Source organism: Pogona vitticeps, chromosome 3 (genome assembly GCF_051106095.1).
Source record: "Pogona vitticeps strain Pit_001003342236 chromosome 3, PviZW2.1, whole genome shotgun sequence".
Taxonomy (NCBI): domain Eukaryota; kingdom Metazoa; phylum Chordata; class Lepidosauria; order Squamata; family Agamidae; genus Pogona; species Pogona vitticeps.
In genome coordinates, this window is record NC_135785.1 from 87,112,920 (window position 1) to 87,131,963 (window position 19,044).

The window sequence follows — 19,044 nt, forward strand, 5'->3', positions numbered from 1 at the left end:
TGGGTAAGCAAAAGATTCTTTATAGATCTAGAAAATTCTCTGCTAAAGCATCTGGGAAGAATGATTTACTGGCACTGACGTCCTACTCATGTTACCTAGGACTAAGAGCCACAGAACTCAGTGGGACCTCCTTCTGAGTAAATGTGCATATTTTTGTGGTGCAGTGTTTTCTAAAATGCAAAATTAAAGAAACAGGCAGGGGTAGGACATATGTTTTGTCCTCCTCCTGCAAAATCAAGATATAGGCTAGTATCCTGTTGAACAGCTGTGCTAATGTAGCAAGAGTGACATCATTGGCAATATCAGATTCCTGTTCATTAAATAGACCCTGCTTTGATTCTGCGCACAACTGGTACACAAGAAGTTGCACAAAACCCAACTTCAAAGCAGGAACTCTTTAATTGGCCACTGCTGATAACATCCCTCATGCTTTGGCAACAGAAGTATCAAACAAGAGAGTGGCCATAGGAGAGGACCCAACATGTCAAGCAATCTTTAAGAATGAAGGGAAAACTACCAGTTTGTGGCTTCCTTGGCAGATGGCACAGTGATGATTAACAATGATTAATGAGGAAAAAAAGCTAAGTTACACTAAAAGTAACTACTGCCATTATTATGCCTGCACTGAGCAAAAGCTTAACAAATTAAATGCCAACAAACTGAAATGAATGAATTATTTCCTAGCTCTGAGATAGTCTTGCATTTGAAGGTCACCTCTATCGAAGCCTGATAAAGAAACATGAGAAGGGAGACTAGAGGCCTTGAAGTTCCCCTGCTGGACCAGATCTTCAGTGAGGATAAGCCCGACGAACCCTCTAAATTAAACAACCCTGACTCTAAGAAAAATTGCCAGATCCCACAGATCCTGGATCAATAATGCTAAACTCCTAGAAGAACACAGGTCAATGCTTGAGTCAGAGGAAAAGGCTGGACTGCTGCCTCACCCCAACCACAAGAGCATTCCTGCACATAGATACAAGCCCTAGGTGGAGCATTCTTCCCTTCCTATGTCTTATGGAAAGAACCACGAGTATTGGACTACTGCAATTTAGCTACTCGGTAAATTAGTAAGAAACTAAATAGAATGTTATACAGAGGGTTATAGGGTTGACCTCAAATGCATAGGATGCAAAGCTTTCCGGCTCTCTTGAAATGTCTCATTTTGGGTCCCTAGTCTATAGGAACCCCAAGCTGGAACAAGCATTTACTTTTTCTTTAATTATAGTAGGAGGGGAAGCTTTTTTTAAAAGCCACTATTTTTGTTGTTGTTTAGTCATTAAGTCATGTCCGACTCTTCGTGACCCCATGGACCAGAGCACGCCAGGCCCTCCTGTCTTCCACTGCCTCCCAGAGTTGGGTCAAATTCATGTTGGTAGCTTTGGTGACACTGTCCAACCATCTCATCCTCTGTCGTCCCCTTCTCCTCTTGCCTTCACTCTTTCGCAACATCAGGGGCTATTCCGGGGAGTCTTCTCATGAGACGGTCAAAGTATTGGAGCCTCAGCTTCAGGATCTGTGCTTCCAGTAAGCACTCGGGGTTGATTTCCTTCAAAATGGATAGGTTTGTTCTCTTTGCAGTCCAGGGGACTCTCAAGGGTCTCCTCCAGCACCACAATTCAAAAGCATCAGTTCTTCGGCGGTCAGCCTTCTTTATGGTCCAGCTCTCACAAAAAGCCACTATAGTGCAAAGCAAACAAAAATCCAAAATATTGCTCCTGCCATGGGCAGAAGAGCTGGGGGGGGTACTTGTAAATTAGTGGATCTATTGCTATGGATCCCTCCCTGGCAAGTCAGGATTGCTCCATTTTGTTACCATTTACATTGCTACTACTTGTGATTGCTAGTGATAGACTTCTAAAATACTTGTTGTCCGAAATTGTTACATGTTCATGAGGCAGAATGGGACAGTAACACTTCTTCACAGAAGAGAAAAAGAAACAACGGAAGGGTCAAAAACAGATAAACAGTTATACGTTGTATTGATGACACACTACTGTACAAGTGTTTCTTAAAGAAAAATACAAACATTTAAAAAAATAAGGATAAAAATGTTAGCACACACTCACCAGTATGTGCATAAACTGTACGGGTGCTTACAGTTGTATTGGTTAGATACTACAAACAATCTTTAGAGAAATAGCATCCTGTAGCATTGGGGTGGAGGACTACTTACTGGCATAATGGTGGTAGCAGCCAACCATTTACTATACACTGCCAAATCACCAGAAACCTCAAGAGTTTGAGGAAGCTGGGGAGGTGTTTTGTTTTGTTTTGTTTTGTTTTGTTTTTTTTTTGGTAGTGAAGAAGCTACTTTAGACCATACAATTAAGAAGCTATCCCAATTGCTGTTAGAGCTTCACAAAGACAGTGGAGTCCCATTCTTAAATTGTATGTGGCATTTGTGGGATGTAAAATACTGTATATAAAATGAGTTCTAACCACAGAAACAATTAACTGCAGTGTCCTATACTGTACATTTCCTTCTACTATTTTATCAGAAACTAATAGCATACAGTGGTGCCTTGACTTATGACCGTCCTGACTTATGACCATTTTGAGTTACGACCAGCTTTGGCTGCAAAATTTTGCTTCAACTTCTGACTGGAGCTTCGAGTTACAACCAGAAAAAAGGCAGGGAAAAAGGCAGGGAATTCAAATTGCTAACCATTGGTGGCAAAGAAGCGGTTTCTTTGTAGCTCTTTTGCCCCAGCGGTTAGAGAGTGTGCATTTGGAGGAGGCTTCGGACTGCCTGGTAAGGTGCTGCTTTCTGCTTTTTAAAAAACTGGCTGATCTGGGTGGGTTTTGCAGCGTGGGTTTGGGCTGGGTGGTGGGGTTATGTTTCTATGCTGTGATGGGTATTGCAGGGTTTGTTTGCTTTTTGGTGGTTTATTTTATTTTATTTTAATTTTTGCATTTCCGACGGGTCTTGCAGTCTCTATTTGCTTTTTTGGTTTTTCTTTTTGCATTTCCCATGGGTCCTGCAGTGATTAATTTCGTAAGTCAAGGCACTACTGTATTTGGCAACTGCGGTTATTAAGCAACCGTGTAACAAAATGACAGATTAATTTTGAAAGAAGTTGGGAAAGAACCCAAACAAAGAAACAGACAAGAAACCCATTGAAGAGTAATCTTACTTTTGGATGGCACTGGCAAATTGGAGCGGACCACTTGTAATGAGTCTGCTTGCACACGAAGTAAATAAGTTTTCACAGTTTCATAATCCAGAGATTTTTTAACAGAGATAACACCTGTCCTATTATTAATAACAAACACGCCTGGAATGAAAGAACAGTTTGAGAATCTGTTAACATGGTTGAAACAGAATTGTAAGGTTTCTGCATAAAACAATGTGCTTTGAATCTCAAGATTTTCTTCCCCTATACCACCCAAAAACGGAACTCCATTTTGCAGCAAAAATTGCTGGCATGTGCTGTCTGATATAGATCAGGACCTCAACAGTAAGGGAGCACATTAAAGCCCCTCTACCTACTATGTCAGCGTCCCAACCTACATCACGTCTCCTGTACTTACTCTAGAGTAAAATGTTGGGGCCACAAATCTGCAACCTACTATATATTCTTCAAACAGTGTCTGTTTTGGCCTTAGATTGGTTTACAAGAAAGGAGTCTACTGGTTCAGGAATGGATAAAAACTAACATAAAATAAAAATGCCTGTAGTAAAACATATGTGGTTGATATATTTCTGCTTAGCATTTCACCCCCTTGTTAATAACAATATTCCAGTGTCCAATTTAAACACATTTTCAATGGTTCAGATTCAGTGAGATGTTGGAGATCAACAAATATCTCTCCTCTCTTGGAAACAGCTACAAGGTTTTTTTGGGGTGTGTGTGAAGGAGGCAGAACCGTTTCATGCACAACTGTAATGTGATTTGTACTTCAGAATACATTGGTTCAATTAAAAAAAAGGCGCCATACTATTTTATCTTAATGGGGCAAACACCAGCTGTGTGTGGGAGGGGTGAAGAGTGATTTACACAGAGAAAGCAATATACAGAAAGGTAATACCTCCTGAACACACTTGACTTTGTCTGATTTTGAAAGATGAGGAATTTTAGGCCTGGTTAGTATTTGGCTGGGAGGCCACCAAAGAATACTGTTGATGGGCCATAGATCAAGTGGAGAGATGTTTTCTATGTAGGAAACCCCAGATTTAATTCCTGCACTGCCAGGTAGGGCCAGTAATATATCCTGCCTAAATTCCGGAGATTTGCCATCAGTCAGAGTTGACAGTACTGAGCTAGACGGACCAATGGTCTGGCTTACTATAAGACAGCTTCCATTTTCCCTCTATTCCTCTTTCTCCAGCTGTTCTAATTTTGAAATAGTTTGAGATCCCCACAGAAGGTCTGGTCTCTGACAACAGCTGGACTTGACAATCCATAGGGTCCCTTCTGTATCTGCAGTTCTAAGATTATTATTGTTGTTGTTATAGCTTGTCTTAGTTGGCCTTTAAAATATCAGGTTTCATTTTAAAGGATCATAACTTTTCTAATCACTATGGATTTTGACTCATTATTGGCAGCTGTAATTCATTTCTGTTATTTGTGTATTCTAAACTGTGACTGCAATCACACTGGCATTTGAGCATCATTTAAATTGATTTAGATTTTATCATTCACATGATACAAGGGTGATTTATATGGGCTGCAAAGCAAGCTTTTTTTCAACTAGCCAGCAGCTTTTTTAAAAATACCTCACTTCTAAAACTGATAAAATTAAATGCTGTTTTGTGGATGTGAAAGCTGCCTGCCATTTTAATTTGTGCCTATTTGGATTTTGGGCAGCAGATTCACTACCATTTTTCCTTTTAATTTTATTTTTAAAAATTCTTTCTTGAAATGTGTACCGCTGCATCACTTCATCAATACGTTCAGTGTTAGAACACCTATCCTTTAGGAATAGTGTGTTTCTAAAAAAGAAAAAAAAGTTGATTTCAGCAATGTAGATGCTAAAATTGGCTTAAATCACCAGAAATAAATAGATTTCTATTCTGTGCACGGGAACGTGGCCACTAGTTTAAAGAGCATGTGACTTGAACCTGATTTTAAAACAGTCTGAACATAAATTGATTCAAATTGCCAGTGTGACCACACTTGGATTTTTTTTTAAAAAATCTCCAATGCAAGAAGAAAATAGTAGCCTTAATACTGCAAAACGCAGCATTTGCAAAGTTACTTCATTTCATTTAAGGGTATGTCCTTTCTTGTAACCTTCCTTTAAAACATATTTTATTCATATATCAGACAAGACCACCTGGACAGTATTACTTACCATCTTCATTTCCTGAAACAATAGAATAGATAATAGTCTGATTCAAGGCAGCTGCAGTTACAACAACAACTTGAGTTCCTTTGGGTGCAGCTTCACTCACAGGAGGTGGCCTGCAGAATTGGACAAAACAGATTGTTTTTGCTCAGAATCACGTCCTCAGTACTCTGCTGATTTTCTCAATATACACAAGTCCTCCCCCGCCCCGCCGCCGCCCATGTTATCTTTGAGTCTGAAGTAGAAACAGAAAGCTATGTGAGAGCTGGGTCAGGTAATTTCTGCACTTAGCTGACAAGAAGTAAGGAAAAAACTGAGCATATAAAAACAAAGGAATAACAATAGCTTCTCTCATTCATTCATTCATTCATTCAAGCACTACACTGCTGCCTAAATTTACAGATGGATGGTTGAGTCACTAAGTGAATACGTAAACATTTGATTCCATTTCCCATGTGGCTTCATCTGATTATGTGTGAAAAAAAAGATTTTCTCAGAGCTGCATAAAACTCTTCAACCTTTCAATTGTGGTGGCACTAATTCAATGCTGCAATTAAGACAAAGATTGATTCTGTCCTTTGCAAGAAAAGATTTCTACACAAAGAAGAGGCTGTGAGCACTAGCTCAAAGAAGCAACAATAGGCTCAACATAATGATGGACTTTGGTTGCTGGTTCCCCCCCACACACACACTTTTGCTGAACAACTATGGCCATCTGTGAATCTTTCTAGAAGTATTTGGAAGTTTCTGTTACCTAGAACAGGCCATAAAGAAATGATTGATAATACATTATTTTTTGCACTTCTGAACAATGAGAGCATTCCCAGTGTGGTGTAGTGGATAGAGTGATAGGTTAAGACTCTGGAGAACAGGGTTCAAATCCCCACTTGGGCATGGAAAATCACTGGGGAAGTGTAACTGGTAAAAACACTCCTTAAATATCTCATTTATCTTGAAAGCCCTATTAGGAGCTCCATAAGTCGGTTCCAGCTTGACAGCACAGAACACACACATACACCTCTGAACACAAATCCCTTAGACGGTTGAATGAGGTCGGAGGATAAGGAAATGTTGGACTGATTTCACTTTTCTCCAACACTCTGCATCCCCTGAGACTTATGTGAATCAAAATATCAGTCCTGATAATTCTGTAAATGTTCATGACAAGTGTGCAAGTATTATCTCATTGCTCCTGTTTGATGTATTGGGCCAATTCTCATTTTACTTTTTACTCTCTAGTTATGGGTAAAATGCATCTATAGTTCCATAAATGTAGAGTTGCAGCTCACATGTCTAAAAACAATATGCAGTATTGAAGGATGTGCATGCAAATCTGCAATTTAGGCGCTGTCGCTGGTTACCTGCCATCAAGTTGCTTCTGACTGATAGTAACTCTGTGAATTAGTAACCAAAAGGTCTTGTCATTGACAGATCTGCTCAAATTTTGCAGACTCAAGAACATGACTTTTGTTATTGAGTCAACTCATCTCACAGTTAGTCTTCCTTTTTCACTGCTGCTTTAACTCTCCCCATAATTACATTTTTCCTCATGAGCCTTGTGTTCCCATAATATGCCCAAAGTATAATAGTCTCTGTTGAATAATTTTCACTTCTAGAGAGCTCAGGCTTCATTTGATCTAGCAGTTATGTGTCATCAAGTCAGAACCAACATATAATGACCCTAATAAGGCTCTCAAGGTGAGATATTTAAGAAGTGGTTTTACTGGTTCCATTCCCCCAGTGAGTTTCCATGGCCAAGAGGGAATTTGAACCCTGGCCTCCAAAGTCCTAGTCTGTCACTGTTTCTACTACATGACATTGAGTATCTTCATTTGATCTCACACGCACATATTTGCCTTTCTAGTGGTCCATGGTATTGGTCCATGGTATTTGTGAAGCTTGCCGTCAACTCCACATTTCCAATAAGTAGATTCTTTTCTTGCCAACTTTCGTTACTGTCCAGATTTCACATTCACACATAGTAACGGGAAATACCATAGTAGACTCTTCCCATATCTGTGCTTCTAAAATGAAGCACAGATATGGAAAAAAGATTTTAAAAAAAAGGTAGTGTGTGTTTTCAAAAGACCCTTCTTTTGCTCCTGGCCTGCTGCCCTATTACTACTTTTAGCACTTCCTTCTCTCTCTTTCTCTTTCTCCCTCTGTTTTTAAAGTAAGCTGTCTGTTACTCTTGATGTGACATTGCTGAATTCTATGGACTGAGAAATCAATATCAATTAGGAGGATCTTTTTTGTTCAGTTTGGGAGAATGTGAGGGAATTGCATAGGGAAACATCCAAATTCATGTTCTTTGAGACTTTATAGCAATTGTGTTTTATTGATTTCGCTTTCTTGAGTTAACTAATGAAATCAGGTTCAAAAATAATGCATTGGATCAGTGAAAACATGCTGTTGGTCTATTAAAAAACTTTTGTTCAAACACTATTGGCAAATTGATACAAAAATGTGTAAAAGGATCCATCTGTTAATCTCTTACTATGCTTATCTCATATATTTTAGCACAGGGGGCATTCCTTTTTTAAAAAATAAAAGTCTGGTTATTAAGGACAATCCTGTTTCCTAACAAGAGAGCAGGCCCTCCACATGTACTGACAGGGTTCCATGTGTACAAAATGGCAGCAGGACCATATCCCAGGGACCATCCTGCAACTCCTTCGCCCATCCTGCAACACCCATTCAGTATATATATCCCCCTGCTTAAGAGATGCATATGGACATCTATGTATGTAAGAACTCATGAAACCTGGATCCCACAAATATCAGAGTTCTGCATTGGACTTAATATTATCTATTCTGATGAAGACCTTACCAAATTAGAAATATGTTGAGTTGGAGTAGCCAAATATTTTTCCAAGGAAAAATACTAAGGTTTGAATCCAGGGTGAGAAGAGCAAATTCAATACACCAGCCTCTGTTCTGCTCTCTTTCTTACTTTATATTTCTCTTACAGTGGTGCCCTGCATAGCGACGATAATCCGTGCAGCAAAAATTGTCGCTATATGGATTCGTCGCTATGTGGATTTTAAAAGCCCATAGGAATGTGTTGAAACCCCTTCAATGTGTTCCTATGGTCTTAAAACTTACCTTTTAAGCGGAAATCCTCCATACAGCGGCCATTTTGGGTGCCCGGTAAGCAAGGAATCTGTCCCTGTTTTACCCGGTGGCCATTTTGGAACCGCCGATCAGCTGGGGAAAAACATTGTTATGCGATAATCGATAAGCGAAACAGCTTACTGATCATCGCAAAGCGATTTCCCCCATAGAAAACATCGTTATGCGATCGCAAAAACATAGTCGCTATGCGGATTCGTCGTTAAACGGGGCGCCCGTTATGCGAGGCACCACTGTATTTTGTATTATTAATATAATCAGCCAAGCTGATGTCCAAGTTGGATTTCAAAAAGGAAGAGGCTCTTGAGATCACATTCCAAATATCTGCTGGCTACTGGAGAGAACAAAAGAAATTCAGAAGAAGATCAGTCTATGCTTTATAGATTACAGCAGAGCCTTTCACTGTGCAGATTATGAGAAACTATGGTTTCTGAAATAAATGGATGTGCCTCAACACTTGACTGTCCTGATGTGTAACTTGTATTGTGGACAAGAAGCTACCATTGTAATAGAAAATGGAGAAACAGCACAATTTCCTATAGGCAAAGGTGTCAGACAAGGGTGCATTTTATCCCCTTATCTGTTCAATCTGTATGTAGAAATGTCAGACTGGATTCAAATGAAGGAGAAGTGAAAATTAGTAGAAGAAGCATCAATAATTGAAGATATGCAGATGACGCCATCTTACTGGCAGAAAGCAGCAAAGACTTGAAATGATTTGCTCGGGAAAGTGAAAGAAGTGACAAAGCAGGATTGCAGTTAAATGTTAAGACAACAATTGTGACTACAGAAGAACTACACAACTTTAACACTGACAATGAAGACACTGAAATAGTTAGAGATTTTGTATACCTTGGTTCAGTCATCAATTCAAATGGAAATTGCAGCCTAGGAATCAGGAGAAGATTGAGACTAGGAAAGGCAGCAATGGAGCCACTAGAAAAGATGTGTCATTGGAGACCAAGACCAAAAATCCACTCTTGTTATTTCTGAACATCAAGTATGGGTGTGAAAGCTGGACAGTTAAAGCTGGCAGGAAGAAAATTGATTCCTTTGAAATGTGATGCTGGAGAAGACCTTTGGAGATACCCAGGACTGCCAGAAAGACAAACAAGTGAGTCTTAGATGAAATCAAGCCTGAACTATCTCTGGAGACAAAAATGTTGAAACTGAGGCTGTCCTACTTTGGGCACATCATAAGAAAACAGATGTGCCTGGAAAAGACAATAATACTGTGAAAGGTGGAAGGTAGTAGGAAAAGAGAAAGACCAAGTATGAGATGGACTGACTCCCTAAAGAAATCACAGGCTTGAGTCTGCAGGAGCTGAACATGTGGCTGAGGACAGGACTTTCTGGAAAGTGCTCATTCATAGGGTTGCCATGAGTTGGAGGAGACTTGACACCACATAACAACAACAATATAATAAAAGACAGGCACAGCATGCTTGTTTCCTACTACAATGAATGTAGATAGCCATTCCTCTTTGAATTATAAATACAGCCTGGATTCTAGGACTCATTACTGTATATGATACTGATTCAGCCTGATGACCTAATTTTTTTAACAATATACTTGCATTTGCTTTTCCTTTTCTGTAGTAAGTTTCCTTATACAGTACCTTCTTTTGCCCACATATAACATGGCTCACTGGCTAAGGCAGGCTTGGGGTTGCAAGAACTGTGGTGATTATGATTCTCTTTGCGTGGAAATATAGAAGTTCCACCCGTACTCATGATGGAGGGAGCAGCAGGGGCACTCACATAACTATTCTACCCAATTCTGTGTTGTCCACAAATCTGATAAGTATTCCCTGTACTCCCTCATCCAAGTCAGTAACTAAAATACTGAAGAGAACCAGGCCTAGGACGACCTTGTAGTATCCCACTTGTTACTTTCTCCCATTTTGAGAAGAAGCCATTGATAAGCATTCTCTCAGTAACAATTCTGTAACCAACTGTGTATCCACCTGACTCTTCTTCTATCCAGCCCAGACAGATATCTTTGAAGAATAAAATCCTTTATATTTATCCACAAAACAGGCACAAAATATCCCAGAAAACCTGTGATGTTGTTTGTAAGCTTTAAGAATCTCAACAGCTTTTTTGGAAAGGAAATTATCAAACAAATATCAGAAGAATGCTTGATGCGTGGGAGACCTGGAAAAGAGTTCCAGAGCTGTACAAGAAGGGACGTGGTGGCGCTGCGGGCTAAACCGCAGAAGCCTGTGCTGCAGGGTCAGAAGACCAAGCAGTCATAAGATGGAATCCACGTGACAGAGTGAGCTCCCGTCGCTTGTCCCAGCTCCCGCCAACCTAGCGGTTCGAAAGCATGCCAATGCAAGTAGATAAATAGGAAGCACCTTGGTGGGAATGTAACAGCGTTCCGTGTCTAAGTCACACTGGCCATGTGACCACGGAAGATTGTCTTCGGACAAAAACGCTGGCTCTATGGCTTGGAAACAGGGATGAGCACCGCCCCCTAGAGTTGAACACGACTGGACAAAAATTGTCAAGGGGAACCTTTACCTTTACCTTTACAAGTTGGCAGCTTTGGTTCTTTGTACCATTATCACAGAATCCAGCTTTGTTACTTTACTGTGGATATCATATCCTTTCAGTAGTCTCCAATATATAAAAGCCAAATCTTGTTGTTGGCAGTCGGTGCACATGATTTCCTGGCGAGATCACAGGCATGGAATTGGAATATCCATAACCTCTTATTATGTGATGGTCAGCTATCCCTTTCCAGAGACTTGACTTGAACAACACTAGCATGGAAAGGCACTATAGCTTCTCTCAACAGAAGAGAACAAAACCATTCTCTTATAAAGATTATTGCTCTCCTCCTGGAAGTTGGATGTTATGAGGGCTATACTGACTTTTGGTGCAGTAGCTCTAAACAAAGATGTTATGCTCCACCCGAACTGGTCTCCCAGTTTCCTCAGCCAATAGGTCCTCTCATTCTTCATTCCCTTCCCCATTTATTCTACCTTGAATGAATGATTGGCTGTAACAATTTGTAACAGCAAAATATTTTGTCTGTCATTACATGACAACATTATTCCAGTTTACAGCTGGGCAAACCCATATAGGTACATAATGACTGGAAACCTATTGCATTTTTATGCACACAGAAAGGGAATCATGGAAAGCAGCACAGAGAATTGACCTAGTGCCAGATGCATGCCAGGTGTGTGCCTCGTGATGGAACTGGTTACACGCCCAGCATTTGCCTGGCATATATTTAGCACTTTGTCGTTTACCTATGATTTCCCATGGCAGCTGCCACAGTTCCTCTTCTGTATACATAAAAATGCAATAGGATTCTGGCCAATGAATGTTAACTCGCATTAGCAGTGGAAGCAATATATATTGTGTTGCACATGCTAGAATTGGCTCAAAATCCACATTTTATAGAGAAAGAATGTGGGAGGAATGAATGGTGCTTCTCTCTCCTGCTGGAGGTCAGGCATCATCATGGCTATTTTGATGCTGGACGCAGGAGCTTTAAACAATGGTGTTGTTTTGCATCAAAACCAGTGTTATAGTTTCTTTAGCTGATAGGTTTTTCTCCTTTCCCTTCATTTATTTTACCCTGAGTGATCAGCTGTAAAAATCTGCATATTTTTTTATTTTTTTTTCACAACCCAAGTGTTCTAGCTTTCTGTTTTCTATGTGTTTTGCTATTGCTCCATCTTTCTTCATTAGCCTTAGTACTTCTTTAGTGGTTACCGTTTCAAAATGAATTCTTAGCTTAGCATCTTGAGATGGATCCACTTTTCAAAGTACTTTTTTAAGGAGAAAGGCAGGAGATGATAGATAGATAGATAGATAGATAGATAGATAGATAGATAGATAGATAGATAGATAGATAGATAGATAGATAGATAGATAGATAGATAGATAGATAGATAGATAGATAGATAGATAGATAGATAGATACAAATCAATAGTAGTTTCCTTCCTTCCTTCCTTCCTTCCTTCCTTCCTTCCTTCCTTCCTTCCTTCCTTCCTTCCTTCCTTCCTTCCTTCCTTCCTTCCTTCCTTCCTTCCTTCCTTCCTTCCTTCCTTCCTTCCTTCCTTCCTTCCTTCCTTCCTTCCTTCCTTCCTTCCTTCCTTCCTTCCTTCCTTCCTTCCTTCCTTCCTTCCTTCCTTCCTTCCTTCCTTCCTTCCTTCCTTCCTTCCTTCCTTCCTTCCTTCCTTCCTTCCTTCCTTCCTTCCTTCCTTCCTTCCTTCCTTCCTTCCTTCCTTCCTTCCTTCCTTCCTTCCTTCCTTCCTTCCTTCCTTCCTTCCTTCCTTCCTTCCTTCCTTCCTTCCTTCCTTCCTTCCTTCCTTCCTTCCTTCCTTCCTTCCTTCCTTCCTTCCTTCCTTCCTTCCTTCCTTCCTTCCTTCCTTCCTTCCTTCCTTCCTTCCTTCCTTCCTTCCTTCCTTCCTTCCTTCCTTCCTTCCTTCCTTCCTTCCTTCCTTCCTTCCTTCCTTCCTTCCTTCCTTCCTTCCTTCCTTCCTTCCTTCCTTCCTTCCTTCCTTCCTTCCTTCCTTCCACACCATCAGCTTGTCATGTCAGACTTTGTCAAAGGCTGTCTCAAAGTCAGTAAAGCAAGGGTATACAGGATGACAATGTAATCAGGTAATTTATTACAAAGATTAGAAGATTAGTTGACATATTTTAACTCTCATTCACCCAAAAGGGATATTTAAGTCTCCAGAGTCACATTTGGTTGCAGAACTCACAGAGCATGACACCTATAATGCTAGCTTTTGATGACATTGTCATCTGAAGAGTTGTAAATAGTGTCCCCGCGTTTCAGTCACCTATTCCTCCAGTCATAAAAAGTGGGATAAAATTGTCCTAAGAAATGTATTGCATTTTGCCATTGGAGTACCATTTTGTCTGTGCTAATATAATACGCTGGGACAAAAGAAAATCCCATGCTTTTTTCAGTAAATCATGATGCCGAGTAGCAGAAATAATTGACTTTGGCTATTAGTAGGTTGGCCCCAATTCTCAGTGAGTTCAGGAAACACAAGACTCTGAAGAGGGCAGAGTAGCAACCTCCCTTGTTGGTGTGCTGTCGCTCTCAGACCGGGGACCCAAAGCACCCTCTGAGATGACCCAAGAGATAGCCCCGACAGCACATGAAACTGTGGAAGAATGACAAGGCACTGTACCCTCCACACACATAACACAGGCAAACAGACTGAGGTAAGGATGATCCTATCAGTCTGGTGAGTGAGAGGCAGGCCTGCAGAGAATTGGCAGGAATTGGTCTACCCCTCGAGGGTCAAGGATCCAAAGGAGGTTCTACCCCAGAAGGAGAGGCAGATGAGGAGGAAAACTAGGGGAGAGGAGATAGCAGAGGAGAGGAGAAGTCCCCTTGGAGAGGGTGAAAAGACTGATCTACGGACACGGAAGAAGAGGAAATTCCCAAGACAGATGAGTGAACAAGAAGCCCTGCAGGAGGTGTGATAAATCCTGGGAGAAAACATGATAGAAAACATGAACCTCTCTTGGGAGAGGGAACAACCACTGCAATGGGATGGATCCTGTTAACTTGGGGACAGACACTGAGACTCAGAGACCTAGGAAACAACTGACTCCACAGAGGAGGTTGAGACTCCAGAAGATGAGGATTGGGAGGGGGACACTCAGGCAGAGGAGTCCCCCAAGGAAGAATTCTCAGGAGATTCGGACAATATTTACAAGAAAGATCCTTGGTAGGGGGTTTGTGTTCAGTTCAGAGTACCCAAAGGAGAGGCCTGCAAATATCAGAGAAAACCCTCTCACTGATCTTCTTACTGGGGGTGGAATGTGAAAGGAAGGAGAGAAGAAGGCAAGAGAAGGCAGGAGGTCCTCAGCCCGCTTCACACCAATCCTGGTGTGGAAAGGAGGCGGCTGGTCATTGACTTCAGGAAGCAAGGGAACCCAAGACAGACAGTGTGAAAGACTAACATACCTGCCTTCAGCGCAGGCGTACTACTACCCACTCCTGGACATGACTAACAAAGGACTCAATTACCTTGGACAAGTAGAGATCGGGAGAAAGACAGTAGATCCAGTGAAGCCAGTGGAGATCCCAGTGAAGGGAACCAGGGAATGACAAAGTGTGGAACTAGAAATGAGAATAGAGTTTGCTGATGTTGTTCGAAATGTTTTGTCATTCCCTTCCACTTCTCAAATGTTAATACCGGTAAGTCCATTTTTTTTCTTTGCCAGCTGTTTGCAAGGGCTTGAAAATGCAGGGTGGTAACCCCATGTAAATCCTGAGACTACGGGGACTTACAAAGACATAAGAATCTCTCACCTTAATCCTACTGCTAACTCTCAATACATTGCAGTTCACATCTCACTCTATGCAAGCTCTTCTTTTATTATTATTTCTGGTGCAGAAAACAATATGTAGTTCACCTTTGCATGCTTTTTATGCTTCCTTGTGCTATAGCACCTTAAATAACATTCATGGCTTCTCAAAACTCAATCTAAATTGCATTTCTGTTCCCCTCTGTGCTGTATTATTTGCAAAGTACATAGGTTTGTGTCTCTTTCTTTCACTGTCCCCTCTTCTCATATCGGTTCATGAAGTTTGACCTTTTCAGTGGTATTTACCTCTAAAAAAGATGACAAGAGAGTTTAGGTATTATTACCATGAACCACTGACATGGCCTATTATTCTTAGAGATAAATGTCAAGCTTCATTCTGATGGACTTAATGTCATCAGGTGCAATGCATCCCTGTATAATTCTCACAATGAATCATAATGAAAGCTACAAATTTAGTCTCTTTAAACATTTTTCTCTGGGTTTCTTTAGGATCCAAAGAAGGGGATGACATACTGTACTCCTGAAAAAACCCTTCAACTGTTAAATACTGTGGCATAATTACAAAGATGAATAAAATGTGGACAAGTTTTTCTCTCCCTTGAAACACAGTGGAAACTAGAGGTATATCTCTAATGGTAGCCAATGTGCAGCTGTGTAACGAATATTTCATAGAGTTTCCAAAGCAACTCTCATGACAAGACAGAGGTTGGGTATAGCATATCCTAACTAAAACCATACAAAATGTAAATGAGACAAAAAGGGACATTCCCTCACCCCCCATTTCTTTATTTGCTCTGCCTTTGTAACACTGAAATATTTCTTGGACTTCTCTTACTGATGTTGCTTCTGTGTGTATTTATCATACTTTTAGCATGACAACATAACAAAACATTTATTTGCAATGTTAGTGAGACTAGTACACAAATACACTATTATTCTACCTAGACATGATGTATAATGTCACTTAAGTGATCAGTGTTCAATAAGACTACAGCGTTGAAAAAACTAGCTCCAAAGCATATGAAGAGAGCAAACTAATTTTTTTTTTTAAAAAAGGTCATATTTTTGGATGCTACTTTCTCAATTTGATTCTGAAAAACAATGCTATACAGGCCTTTCTTTTTCAGTGGGATTCAGCACATAAAGTCCAAATGGCCACTACCTACTTGTTCTCCTCTTTACTCCTTTCTTTTCCTGAGTGAACCTACTGTTTAACAGCATAGGTGTTTCCTAAATCATTAAACCTTAGAGCAGAGCAGATTGCTATTATCTGGAAACAAACCACACACAGCTATCACAGTCCAGTGAAGGTGTGATCATATTAATGCATAGAGGATGGCTCTAACAAAGCAGAAGTTCCCAGCTTGTCTCGTTAGGGTTATGGAAGCTTTGAAAATCAAAGGGGCTCTAGCCCTCCCACTAGCAATGGTCAAATCTGTGTCTCTTCAGTTTCTTCTGCCTATCATATGCTTGCCCTTGCCCTAGACTGCTGTTGATCTCAAATAGTATGTCAGTGGATGCAAAGCACATATCCTTTACTGAAAAGAGCTGCAACTGATTGGCTACATGGATGAAAGCCCTTGTGCATGTTAAAAGTGCCTTTCCTTCAATTATGAGAATCCAGCAACTGGGGAAACTGGAGGGGCTAGCTCCAGAGTTGGGGGTTCTTGCCTTCCCTGATCTCCTACTAGCCCACAGATTCCCTGCTTGATAGGGTTTCTTCTGAGAAACATGTTGTGCAAGAATTACCCTTCTACTGCATATTGCTTCTCAGCAGATTCTGGAGAACGGAGAAAAACAGCATGCAAAGAAAATCATTCCTGAAAGGAGGACTTCTAGACTTTGCAATACTGAGCAGCATCAACAGGGATGCTACTGAGGTTCGCCAGGATGTTAAATCTTCACCCACTTGCCAGTGATTCTGCTTGTTATCACTGGAGTGAAAGCAAAAATAAGCTTTTGTTCCATGAACCTCAGTAGCATCTCTTGGACAGTAAGACCTCCAGCCCGCCCCCCATCCTTATTTTTGCTTGATATCATCAGGAAAGGAGGGTAATTCTTCCTTCCCACCCCAGCAATCTGCAGTAGTGGCTCTATATGTTTGCACTTATGTATGTGTCTGTATATCTCTGTGTGTTTATGTTAATTTGATTCATGGCTGTGCATGCACACACGTCCGCACAGTTGGATAACGGATCCTAGTGACTTCTGGGGCCCAGTGCAACCCTCAGGCTCCAGAAGGTGTTTACCCTGTAAATAAAAAAAAGATAGATTCAGTGTTATACTGTAAACCTTATGTTATAATGCAATGTTTATTTGACTTATTAAAAATGATTTTGCTAGCCTATGCTAGGCACTAGGGAGTTATTCAGCAATCCAGTAAGAGCTGGAGAAACTTTTTACTTTTTTGTGAAGGTCAGAAGAAAGTCTTCCTTTACCGTAGCAGCTGATGCAGAATCTTGCTATGATTACATGCCTCATGTCTTCTGTATTAAACTCCCTTAGGGAGGTGTCCTGAGATTCAGTCATCTGACTTTGAAAGAAGATGGAGGTGGGGGTGGAATCCTCTATGGACAAATACTTTGATTTGTTGTACCTTTTAGAGCATCTCAGAAAAGAAAGTGCTGCTGCTGAGTGAAAATACTTAAAAGATTTTCTTGGCATTATGCTGAATTTGAGATCCAAGCAAAGAATGAACGGAAAGGCGAAAGGATGGGATGTGAAGCTCAAAGGATACTGATACTGATGTTTCTGGAGCCACTGTGGTATAGGGCACAAATACATCCTCAGTATGGGGATTAAACCTGTCTTTTAGCATCATGTTCTAAATAGGGGGTTCTCTGGATTAGCTGGAGCATGTTGAGGATGATTGCAGCAGAACAGTTTACAAAAAGGTAATGCAGGTGTCAATTATGAGCTGCCAAATTGACTCGGACTTGTGGCAGTCCTTTCCAGGATTTTCTAAGTATCGAGAGGACAAAAAAGGTGTGCCATTCTCATCTTCTGGCGGTGCTCTGGGACTGTGCAGCTTGCCCAAGGCCACAAAGTCTGGTTCTTCTCCTAAGAGGCACAATGGGGGACTGAAACTCTAACATCTTGCTCTGCCGCCAGATAGACACTGGCTCTGAAGGTATCATGCCTCAGTCTATCAGAATTTGCCCATCCTCTGAGTGAAAGACTTTTTTATTTTACATCATCCCCATGCACTGATACGATCCACAAAACATTATTTCTTGATGTTTCTCCCCACTCCAACCCCCTTCATCTTTCATGTTTAACCTGAAACCTGCTATTGCTCATTGCCCACTCTGGTGATACTATATTGGCCAAAATGCTCTGTATGAAGGCATTGCTAATAAAAATGAGAAATATATTATTAGAGCATAATTAAGGCAAAGCATGTAGTAGGTTTTGACTTAACACATCCTCTTTAAGAAGTGTAATAAAAATGAGGAAATCCACAGACCAGTCCATTGCAGTCCACGGGAGAAAACAGAGTATCTGTCAGACTGTTGGAGGCACCATCAAATGTTAATTCCTACCAAAACGAGTCATTTTCAGTTGTCTCTTGCCTCAAATTAAGCATGGGCTTCCCTCATATTTACATCACCTACATAGCCATGTTTCAAAATAATCACTTGCATGGTAAATGGTTAGGGCTGATTGACAACTATATTTAGGATGTGTGCCAGAAATGAATGTTGTGGCAGTTCAAAAAATAAAAATAAAATAATGTTTATTAATGAAATTATGAGCTGTTTGGTCTGCATGTTTTCTGACTTAGGAGATTCTGTTTTGTGTATAAGATTGAATATGAAGGAGAAATAGAGTGAGTTAGACCTTATGTGTCTCCAACTATAGTGAATGAGTGATCTCCAGAACATCTTGTCCTCAACAGCCCTGCTCAGCTCTTATAGACTCATGGCCATAGCTTTCTTCATGGTGTCAATCCATCTCATATTTGGTCTCCCTTTTTTCCCTGCTGCCCAGAATTATTGGTTTTTCCAGTGAAACTTGCCTTCTCATTATGTGCCAAAAGTATGCCACTCTCATCATTTTTGCCTCCAGAGAAAGTTCGGGCTTGATTTGCTCTAGGACCTACTTGTTTGTCTTTCTGGCAGTCCAGGGTATCCGCAAAGCTCTGCTCCAGCACCATGTTTCAAATGAATGAATTTTCTTCCTGTCAGCTTTCTTCACTGACCAGCTTTCACACCCATACATAGTAATTGGGAATACAAAATTGTGAATGATCTTGGCCTTGGTCTCCAGTGATACGTCATTAAAATTGATGATATTTTCTAATT

The 19,044-nt window shown here is 40.7% G+C and overlaps 1 protein-coding gene across 8 annotated transcripts in view; it reads right to left on the reverse strand.

Annotated features, from left to right (window-relative positions):
* The window catches only part of PCDH15 (protocadherin related 15), a 979,840-nt gene that overhangs the window by 101,182 nt on the left and 859,614 nt on the right, over positions 1-19,044 (reverse strand). For all 8 annotated transcript variants that reach the window (XM_072995260.2, XM_072995261.2, XM_072995259.2 and 5 more), the window contains 2 exons: positions 5,296-5,405; positions 3,135-3,275 (listed from right to left, as the gene is read on the reverse strand). In XM_072995260.2, coding sequence (XP_072851361.2) covers positions 3,135-3,275; positions 5,296-5,405 — 251 coding nt within the window. The remainder of the gene's footprint in view (positions 1-3,134; positions 3,276-5,295; positions 5,406-19,044) is intronic.